Source organism: Pterocles gutturalis, unplaced genomic scaffold (assembly GCF_000699245.1).
Source record: "Pterocles gutturalis isolate BGI_N339 unplaced genomic scaffold, ASM69924v1 scaffold8182, whole genome shotgun sequence".
NCBI classification, from domain to species: Eukaryota; Metazoa; Chordata; class Aves; order Pterocliformes; family Pteroclidae; genus Pterocles; species Pterocles gutturalis.
In genome coordinates this window covers 29,431-40,810 of record NW_010110147.1, presented here as the reverse complement: position 1 = coordinate 40,810, position 11,380 = coordinate 29,431, and the positions used below count along the sequence as shown (strand labels likewise).

Sequence of the window (11,380 nt, the reverse complement as noted above, 5' to 3'; positions counted from 1 at the left end):
CCCTTTCCTAAATATGTTATTCGCGGAGGAGTGATTGGCCGCTGCTGGCGTGGGCGGGTACATCCCGGACAGGGCACTGCCTTCCAAGCAGTTTCTTACAAAAGCTGGTGTCCCTTCCCCCACTCCCCCTGTTACCAAACGCTAGGAGGGGGTTGGGGGATAACTCGTTAAGAGTCATTTAAAGAAACGGAGCTAACACCTTAACCCCTTCCTCGCCCTCAGACAACCCATAACACACAGAATGAGGGAGGAGAGAACAAGAGGGAGGTTCGAGAGACGAGCAGAGACTGTCTGTAATTAGAGCAGGGAGGGCTCACACCAGAAGAACAGCTCTGTAACTTCCTCCAGCACCTAACTCAAGATGCCACGCCAAATAACTACAGAGAAACTACGTACATATATTATGAACACCAAACTATAAACAAAGATTATTAAAAGCAGAGGCAGCCCTTAAACACTCCTCTGTACTTAACAGAAATCCCTGATGCACAAGTGACTTCATAATAATGCCCTCTCAGTGGGATGTATTGCTTCTTATATAAGAAATGCGTATTGTAAGTAATCATGTCAGAACAGAAAATTAGAACATCACAACTCTGTAGGCTTACAAATAATAATTAATTATATGTAGTTACATGAAAGACCTTCAGGCAGACCTGTCTCAAAAAAAAAAGTGGTTTATGCCATGCACAGTCATGATGCCACTGAGCGACAGGAACGCTATATTACAATAGTTACACTATTAATATTACAAATCTACTTAGATCACTCCATGTCCCATACATCCATGTTGTACAAGATGTATATGTGTGTATATCTGCCCTCTGTACATATAGTCTCCAAAAACCGAAACTGACACAAACCAAACCATCCAAAACTAAGTTTCTTCTGTTTATTTGAGACTTTATTTCCTTCATTAGATCCAATTTGGGATGTTTTCCTCTCTTAGTAGTTAAGACACCAGGATACTTTCTTCAGCCATTCATGAGTTTTAAAGAAGCATAATTAGATTCAAGATTGTGCAATTAAAGCAGTGGTAAGTACAAAAACAGTAACTAGCAAACACAGGTCACACCCAGCTTGTATAAACTCTGGCTTATGTAGGGAAGTCAAGAGTCCTAAGTCTTTCATTACTCATGCTGGTCGAAGAGGATTCAGAATGTTCCTGCGCGCTTTTGCATCTTTAACCTGAACTACGTACAAGTGTGGAAAAGAAGAAAGAAACCTTATGGGGGGTAAGTTGAAAACAACCTGATTGCTCCAGACATCACTCTTCCAATACAGATGAGTGACATTTGCTGAGGAAATAGGATAAAATGCATTTAGTCGTTCTCTTTGCAATTTAGCCATATTTAGGTTACATGCATTTAGGGGTCATTTTCCTAGAACTGATTTTCTTTCTTCTTTTTTTTTCTTACATATCATGGGTCTTGAACATATTTATTTTTCCTGTAACACAGAGTAACAAAATATTTTTCTATCGTATCCATTAACTACTCTATACAGTGCTTTTGCAGCCATCTTAATCAACACTGTTGGCTAGTGACTCGGGCATCAAACTGCCACACAGAAGTCCCAGACTCTAATCAACTGATATCAAATTGATGTTTGGCCTGAGACAGGTCATTTGATGGCCTCTGTACATCCCTGTTCACCTCCCTAGAAAGTGGCTATGCTAGCCTGTGTCAAAGTGCAATCCCAGCATCTATGTACTTTGCACTCACTCTCACGTTGATTGGGAAGATCTCTAGTTGGAAGGCTGTGTCACACAGTACACTCACACTGAGCCTATCTACAATTTAACCTTGGGATTTTTTTTCTACTATAGCTTCAGCTTTCTGTCAGAGGCAACAAGAACCTTGTGTGCATAATGATCAGCATTTTCAGCAGCAATCACCAATTTTGCAGACTTTTGCTTATAAGCATGTTCCCAATGACTATCCATTAGAGGATAAACACTTACCCAAACAACTTTTTAGAAGTTTGTCCAACTGTACATTACCAGGATTATTTAAACTATGCTGAAGTACACATGGACAAAAGACTGGCATTAGGCTTTACTGTGTTCTTGCCCCATCTAGAAACTAATTTTTGCTGATCTCCTGCACCTATTCACTAGAAATGCTTGTGTAACTGTGGACTTTGCAAGGCAAATCAAACTATTAATGCAGTAGATTCTTAGAGTGAACCAACACTAGCCTCTGCCTCCTGTATCCTTCCTACTTCTCCGGGTATTCACTCCTTTGTACATCTTGTCTTTGCCTGTGACATTCCACTCAAAGTCTGAGCAGCACTGTTCAGGTCCTTAAACACCAGAGTCCCACTAGAATCCAACCCACGGCTCAGCTACTATTATATCCCATATGTACTACATTTTTATTTGCAGACATGTGAAATGCTCTTAGTCATCTGCATCACTGAACAACTCTTGATGCGCATGCTCCCCACCCTGAAGCACCTGGGCATTTAACTTGCACAGTTCAGGATATACCATGGTAGGACACGCATGGGTAAAGTGTTGCAAGGCTAACTTCTTTTCAGCCTCTGAGCCCAACTGCCTTTCAGAAGCACGTTCTAATTCACTCTTAAATTTGAGGACTTGATGTTAAGAATGCTGTTTTCTGTAGGTCCTCTTCACTTAAACATATTTAAGCCAGGAAAATAAAGTGATGATACAAGCAAGAAACTTTCTAGACATTTAACATCACATGACTTAAACATCACACTCCTATCAATGGATTTTCTTTTCCCCTCCAGGTGACATATCTGAAACAAGGTCCTTCACACAACTGAAAATACTCAAACATGTTTACGCACACAGACTACAGGAAAGCAACTTGCTCCAGGCCCTTACTGCAGCCTGAGAACTACACGCGCACACTCATGTTTCTTCCAAAAAGCTGAAAAATTAGTATAACGATGACCACATCAAGACTTCACAGAATATAATTCTGTGCTGCAAACACAGCAGAAAACTTAAATGCCACTCTCTCTATTTCTAAAGGATTCCCTCAGATAGGAATCTCATTCCAAGTGGTTCAAGGTGGTGCTAAAACCAAGTCCTGTGTCTCAGTTCAGAGAAATGATGGAAGTGTTGCTTACAGCACCATTAGTCTACAAAGGGTTAACATGCTTTAGTCATGGCAGGAAATTTTCTTCAAGTGAAATTCCTCTGCAACATCATACTGGGGAAAGGCACTTCTCAAACAGGTGTTCATAGAGGGATCTGTATTCTTCCTGCTTGGTTTCTGTTTGTTGGTTGGGGTTTTTAATAATTCATCAGGGAACAAGAAAGGTTGAAAACTTTTGCAATCTGTGCTTCAGCGTCCCATTTTAAACAGTGGGCAACCTATCATGATACAATAGAACAACTCATCACACTGCCTGAAGATATGCCACTCCTAATCCTACCATCTGTCCTCTGCTGGTTATCTTTTTCCAACAGAGCATCAAGCAACACCCAGCTTCAAGCAACAAGACTGTAAATTAACTGAGATACAAGATCTGCGACAAGGTAATATGGAAGTTTAACAGTGAAGATGCTAGCCTTCTATTCATCATCTGTCACACAGTGTTTCCAGAATCAAGCATGCACTTGCTCATGAGAGTTCTAATATTTTTTTCTTTATGTCTGTAAAGCATTCTGGGAACTAGAGATCTCCACAGAAAAAGAGCAGGAACATGGTAGAATAGAACAGTCTCTTCAAATTTTAACAAAACCCTATCTCATACAATAAGTTTTAGTTTTATTTTTTTTTACATCACAGATTAATTCTCTGAATGGGTGTTTTTCTGTCTTTGAAAGATGCCTGCAGAAAAGATATTTTAGTTGTTCCTTTAACTTGTTTATTTTGCAGTTTTTAATAATGACAATGGATTTTTATGTTTTTCTAGAGCATATAACTCCAACTATATAGAAATAGAATAAAATCACTACATTAGACAAGATAAAAAGACATACGAGTTTGAAGGAACAATGTTTTAATTAATTTGCCTTGCATCTTTCTAGCCCTGAAAATAGCAAATGTCAACTGGCAATCCAAACCAAATAAAGCTGCACACCACACCTCTGATTACAGCAGCGCAGAGATAATCTTGAGGAGAGGACAGGCCTTCAACATCACTCTGAACTTCCAAACAAGGGTGCAATCTAGGGACTACTTCACCTTTATTGCAAGCACAGGTAACTTCCCCGTGGCACTCAGGTCACTCCAGCTCCAAAACACAAGTGCCTTATAGCTCTGCATGGCCCATTCCCAAACCATTAAGCTTTGTCCCATATCATGCAGCATTCATTGTCCTTTCAGGCTTAGGAGCTCCTATTTTGAAGGTCAAGCTGTACCTTAAGGCAATAGACAGTTACGGTAATAATTAACAGAAGGTAGGGGCCATCCTCATTCTAAAAACAAGCCTACATCTCTGCTCCTAAAGACCTACCTGTAATACTGCCAAATTGTCTTCATTCTGTAGCCCCTGAACATTTAGCAACTCTACCTCTCCCCCTTATCTCCTCCCCTGGCTCTCTGCTTCACCTGTTTAAGCTCCCCTTGATTAACTCCATGTGTTCCCTGTTACAAGAACAGTCTACATGACCCCATTTGTAAAACTCCCATCTGTATCTTCCCAAAAGGCTTCTCCAAAAAACTCTCTAGGCAGCTGCTAGCTCTTAAAGAAATGTGATTTAAAACGTGTGGCTCATTCTGCCTACCTATTTTTGAACAGTCAGGTTTTCAGGACAACAGGCTTACCTCCTCGCTTGTCTAGAGTTATTACGGGCGTACTCACCTTTACTGGGTCGTGAACACAGCATACAGGGCTGCATATCCTATAGATTGCAGCACAGGTGGGTTACATTGAATAAGCATTTGATCTGATAACCCACAATCTTTCAATGTAGTCATTAAAAAAAATGCGGAATTGAGAACATCACTGTCCCCAAGCTTGTCACCCACAGCTGTCAATCAGAATTGCTGTCCCTGTTCCCTCTGGCAGGACCATGTCCAGCAGAATCACAGCAGACCAAGGCCATATTTGACCTTTTGGAGGAGGGTGCCAGCAGCTGGAGTGCAACCCAAGAGCCCAGTGAGCCCAGCTGCATGAACTTCACAATATTCAGCCCAGCCAATGCTGTAATTGGACGATACAAACTCAAACTCCAGATTGTTTCTGGGAACAAGGTCTCCTCAACACTCCTGGGACAGTTTGTGCTACTCTTCAATCCCTGGTGTCCAAGTATGTTTTGACGTATCATGTCCTTCATGTAACTCATTGTCTGGGTCAGAAAATCTGAGTGTCACAGTAAAGCATGTACCTGACAGTCACAGCTACAGAAAGATTTTCTCTTGCTCAACAGCAAGGATCAAGTTTTTGCCCCTTCTTTACTACTGCAATGCATCAAAGACTCAGCCTCTTGCTTGCAGAATAAGAAATCAGAGGCAGAAAATATTCCGAATATTTATTCTAGAATTTATTTCCTCTGATACTTGTGTTCACTTGTAAACCAAGCAATATCTACTAGTAAGACACATACTGAAATTAGTGAAGGGACAGGAGTATAGTCAGTTCCCCTCAAAGGAACTTCATGCTTATTTTATTCCCACTCTAAATGGTTACAGAGGCACAGCAGGGAGTCCTAAGGCTGAATGCACAGGCATCCTGACCTGCTCCCCAGAACTCCCCTTGAAGTGAGATTTTCACTTGCAGCAAAACAACTTTCCTTTCAGCCAGCATGTCTTTTTCTGCTTCTAGATGATGATGTCTATATGGCTAACGAAAAGGAGCGATGGGACTATGTCCTGAATGACAGCGGAATCATATTTCAGGGACTGGAAAAACATATCCAACAAGAAGCTTGGAACTATGGACAGGTAAACAGCATCACCTATTCCAGAACTTTGAAAATAAGAACAGTGGGTAAATAGGCTCTTGAGGAGAGACAATCATTATCTCATAGTATAAGATTTCGGTATTCCTCTCGAACTTAGGACTTTATTGCAGACATATGTCTCACTTGTCAGGACATTACAGCAGCATCAGGATCATCTCCCCTGTCCAGCTTGTGCCAATACAGAAACAGAAGAAGCAAAGCACAGTTTTAGTTTTCTTTTGCCTGTTACACAAACCAGCTAAACTGTACTTGTTTCTTGACCCTTGTAAAGGGCAAAGGAAGCCATTCCACTGCTACCCTCTCAGTACTGCGAGGCTGCTGCATCGAAGTATTTACACAGCCAGTTCGGTAATGGGGCAGAGGACACCAAAAGGGTATCCCAAATCTACTCAACAAAAACAACTCGAGTGGGAATTCTTGAAAATCAGTTTGGCCTCTAAGCACAACTGCTACAAACAGTCGTCACTCCAGCCCATCTGCAGCCGCAGAGCTGCCCTGCAACCAGCTGGGCCAGCCACCCACCACCACTCCTGACCGCTCCACGCCTCACAGCTGCACAGACAGCATTTCTGTTAGCCCTCCTGGTCCCTGTGGCTACTTCACGCTCATAAATGGAAGAGGGCCAGATCGGCTTTCTGTCTTGGAGGCCCAGGGACATCCTTGCCTGACCACATCCACACAGCACAGCACTTTACTCAGCATTCTCTGGGCCCAACACAGCATCTCTGTGACCCTAATCCACAATAATCACCTTTGTGGGTTCCTTTCAGTTCAGATCATCTGAATTAAGGTGAAGGCAGCCCACCAGAGTGAAGCTTTCACAACAGAAGGGTTCCTGTTAGGGCACGATAGGATGTGGGAGGCTGCAAAGCTGCAGAGCCAGACCTGGCGTCGTCTCGTCCGTTCCACCAGGCCACGTCACGTCTCCACGAATGCTAGCAGCTGCATATAGTAGTTATATATATATGAGCATGGCCCCAAAACATGCTTGTAAACATGCTGTCTTTAATGTACTATGCACAGCCAGCAGCCTAGTACTTCTGCTTTCTTCTTGGCCCTACTAACAGTACAGAAAATGCCTTTATTAACAACAGCATCCTATTGTGCTAGGAGAAGAAAAATAGGTGGGGAGTTTATCCTTGGGTTTATGTATGAAATTAGCCTTTAATATATTGCTTGCTTTGATTTCAGTTTGAAGAGGATATCCTTGATATCTCTCTGGCTATATTGGATCGAAGCCTGAACCTCTGCCAAGGTCCAGCTGTTGATCTATCCAACCAAAACAATCCAATCTACGTGAGCAGGGTCATCAGCGCTATGGTAAACCGATCAATTAGTTACAGCTGCGCAATGCACCTACGAACAAAAACCCCAATACTTCATTGGGAATGCCTCAATATTTTACAGGAGCAGCTAACTTTTCTGCAAAAAAATAGCTACAGAAGAGGTAAAATGGAGATTTATTCTCGAGAAAAAAATATCCCAAAAGTTTAATTTACCATCTTCCCAAAAGGTTGCTCATAAATTGAAGGAATGTTTTCAAGATCTTTTGGGGAACACTGAATCTCAGATGTATTTTCGTAATAGATTTTTCAGTCCCTTAGATCTTTTCACTAATTTGGAAAGCCTCTGTCCATTCTGAAATAATTTGCTAAGTTTTTCAAACACCAAGAGAAGCATGAAATGTTTTGGAAAACCAGTGTTGGTATGGCTGCATTTTAAGGTGTGTATTTGGTGTTCTTTACTGAAGGGGAATAACACATGCCTCACCACATTCCTTATCTGAGATTCCTCCTTTAGAGCTGTGATCCTTTTCAATCCTTTAGACAGCACTCCCTTCAGGCAATTTCAACTTCAATGTGAAGTAAATAACTCCACCTAGATGTACAAAATTACTAAAAGTACAAATACTTAAGAAAAAAATCATTAAAAAAGAACTGTTTTCTGTACAACCATACGTGACACTTAAACAGGCCTCTGCAGTGGATGTGCACAAATACGTGCAAGCACGTCTAACAATTCTGAGCAAGCTACATGTACTATATGCACATTTGCAACAAACGTACATTCAGAGAAAATATGTACTTCTTGTAGCCTCCATATAAATAACTTGAGAATGTGAACCAAGACTGAATACAGAGTGTAGCAGTACAATGACATAAAAAGAGATTAAATCAACTAATGAAACAAAGAAAAATTAAATAGGCTGGCAGTCACTACATTAGGGGACACTTGTACTAACAATCATGGCAGTTTTAAGTCATCAGACTCTACAATCTGATCTGGGTTTGACCCAACTGTTCCACTTGAGCAGACAAAATTCTGTCTAAGATTCAAATACTGTGTCCCAGCACTCAGCCAGTGAGAACAGTGGTACAAACAGGGTCATGTCTGCCTATCGCCCCCTCTCCATTTTTCTGTAAATAATTTAATTCTCTCATGAGAAAGACTCTTTCAGGTTAACGGCAGTGATGAAAAAGGAGTAGTGGAAGGGAAGTGGAATGGAAAGTACTGCACAGGAACCAAACCCTTGCAGTGGAGTGGAAGTGTGACCATCCTTCGGAAGTGGTACAGTGGGAGATACAAACCTGTCCGTTACGGCCAGTGCTGGGTCTTTGCAGGAGTCATGTGCACAGGTACACATGAAGGGGAGAAGAATGCTGTCAGAAAGGAAGCTTACTAGAATTTCTGTAGTTTTAATTTTGTGACGTTATTGTTGAAGCTGTTTCAGCTTTGACAGAGAGAGGAAAAAGAACCTTTGCTCTCCATGCATGAAGGGTTATTTTCTTCTGTTTTAAACAGCCATCGGTTGTAATACTGCTCCCCAGTTTTATGAGTCATCAAACAAAATGCAAAGTGGTTTGCCAGGCTGGGCTGGTGAAAAGAGCAAGGTTTCCTGTTCCAAAGCTAGGATTCAAAGAAAACCAGTCCTCTTTTAAAGTCCTCACAATGCCAATTTTCTACTGTTGTGTCTTACCTACTGGTGACAGAAAACCAAATCACGATTCTGAGGACCTGTAAAGGGAGCTGCGAGCTGGGGAAAGCATTTCATCCTAGCAGTTTCCATTCAGAGCTGCTCTGAGAGACAAGAGTCACTTTGGGGAAAATACAAAAGAAAAATAATGCAATCGAGAGGTGTGTCTCAGAGAGGAAGAGAAAAAAGTAGCAGGTAGCAGAGAAACAACCACAGGGAGAAAATGGGAGAGAAAACAGGATGAAGAATGAAAGATTAAAATAAATGGGTGAACCTAACTTCTTAAAAAGAACATGGCAGCAAAGAATGTCATGTGAGTGGAACTGTTCTAAGCAATCATGCACAATGACTGTGACTTGCATCATCTCTGAGAGGGAAGTTTCTGAGGGTTTGTTCCCCCACTGAAAACATATACACTAGACTGCCACAAAAAACAGAAAAATACTTTCTAAATGTCTGTAAAATAGGTTTACAGCACATTTATGGTATTCTACATTGCAGTTCTGAGATCCTTGGGAATACCTACTCGTGTTATTACAAACTTCAACTCTGCCCATGACAGGAATATAAATCTGAGTATTGATAAGTACATCGACATTTCTGGAAAGACCCTGCACTTGACTGAAGACAGTGTGTGGTAAATATATTTTTTTCTTAATATTTCTTCCATTATATTCTCCTCTAATTAGAACATCAAGAATCATGGTCCTGAAAAACCACCCCAACCTCGTGCTCCCAGTGATATAAAACCCCATATCAAAGAGTCAACAGAGCAGAGTGTTCAGAAATGCAATATGTAGTCAGTTTTATCATTCTGAAGAATTAACAGAGGAGATACTTTGTACCATTCCTATTCAACATATAATTTGAAAATGTAACTGCTAATTTTGTCTCTACTGTACAAAAGTTTAATTTTTTTTCCAAAAATGTTGAAGAGTGATTAACCTTTTCCCCAAGGATTATATCAGCTTGTCCCTCGATTCCTAGAGCAGAGCCCTCTCAGAAGCCCGTAAGTTTTAGACCCAGCTCCTTTGCTACACACTGTTGATTGTCTCAGTCTTTCATGATTGCCATTATACATCCCTTGCACAATACTAGGAAGTTAACTAAAGTACAGGTAATAAGTTTAATGCAACTGAGAAAAATTCCATCCCATCCCTTAAGAAGAACATGCTGTTTCTTTTACCTCAGAGAAGCTGTTAAAAATGATGCTTTTGACAAAGAAATGCACAGAAACTATCACACTGCACATGTGTGTTGTACTGCATGCATCAGTGTTTCAGTCACCAAGCACCCTACACCGTGTGGACTGAATGGGACAAGGGTGACACGAAGTAGAAAGCAACTGTGAATTAAATACCAACAGACAGCAATGTGCACAGGAGACCTTTGGCTGTACAGCGTGTTGTTCTGGAACGTCCAGAATTGAATACTTGAGTCTGCAACAAATTATTTTCCTTCTAACATTATTTTTTTCAAAACATCCCAACATTTCTCAGAGATCTGAACACAAAAACCTGGCAAAGAATGGGAAAGAGATACTCAAGAAAGGAGACAGCAGCTCATCTCTCCACAGAGTTTTCATTCACTTGACTAGGGTTATTTATTGCATTGCACCAGAAATGTATCCAATCTTTCAATATAAAATTAATTATATGAATCAGGGACTCCTTATTCTACCTCCCTTACAGGAATTTCCATGTATGGAATGAAAGCTGGTTCATTAGAAGAGATCTTGGCTCTTTTTATGATGGATGGCAGGTTCTGGATGCAACACCCCAAGAAAGAAGCAAAGGTAACACTGTTGTAAATACAAATACATATTGTTAGTCCTAAAGATTGCTACTGAAATTTCAGGACAACTCTCTTCTGTCTACTCCCTGCAGACATAGCATTAATTCAGGTGCAAAAGAAAAAGCAATACCCACATCAGTCTCCGGTTGCTTTTCTGTCAGCCTCTGGATTGCCTACCAGCATGCAAATTCTTACATTTTTTGATGCTCTGCCTCCACAAAAGCCAGCACATCTTAAATTCACTTCTCTCACCCATGTTTGTCTGAGCACCTAACTAGGGGGGACGGTGAGCGAGCGGCTGTGTTGTGTTTGCTGCTAGCCCACTGAGAAGCCACAACAGCCTGCTAGCAAGTAAACACCATAGATAACCAATGGCCAGCACTTGGGTTCACATGTTGGCTCTGGTTTTATTTACTAATACAGACACAACTTCAGTGATCTAGTTTTATTACCTCCATCAAAAGATTCATTTATTTGGCCACTCTAAACCCATCAAACTCCAGATAAATTGCTTCTCATTCCCCACTACTAAGTTCACCAAATTTAGCTTCTTGGTTCTTCTCAATGCCCATAGAGCATTGATGACTCAGATCTCATAAGTCTGACTGTACTTCTGACTCAGCTCCCATCCTCTCCTATCCTGTCACTAGACAGCTTAGTATACAGCCCTGCAAGCTTTTGAGGGTTAGAACACCTCACATAGCACACATCATAAGAAGTGTTAG

The 11,380-nt window shown here is 41.1% G+C and overlaps 1 protein-coding gene across 1 annotated transcript in view; it reads left to right on the top strand.

Moving 5' to 3' along the window:
* Nucleotides 1-4,009: 4,009 nt before the first annotated feature.
* Nucleotides 4,010-11,380, top strand: part of LOC104461590 (protein-glutamine gamma-glutamyltransferase 6-like) — a gene marked incomplete at its 5' end in the record, with an annotated part of 13,260 nt that continues 5,889 nt past the window's right edge. Inside the window, 7 exon segments of the mRNA XM_010073228.1 lie at nt 4,010-4,183; nt 4,993-5,232; nt 5,749-5,867; nt 7,079-7,207; nt 8,346-8,523; nt 9,363-9,498; nt 10,553-10,656. Of these exon segments, the coding sequence (XP_010071530.1) occupies nt 4,010-4,183; nt 4,993-5,232; nt 5,749-5,867; nt 7,079-7,207; nt 8,346-8,523; nt 9,363-9,498; nt 10,553-10,656 (1,080 nt within the window).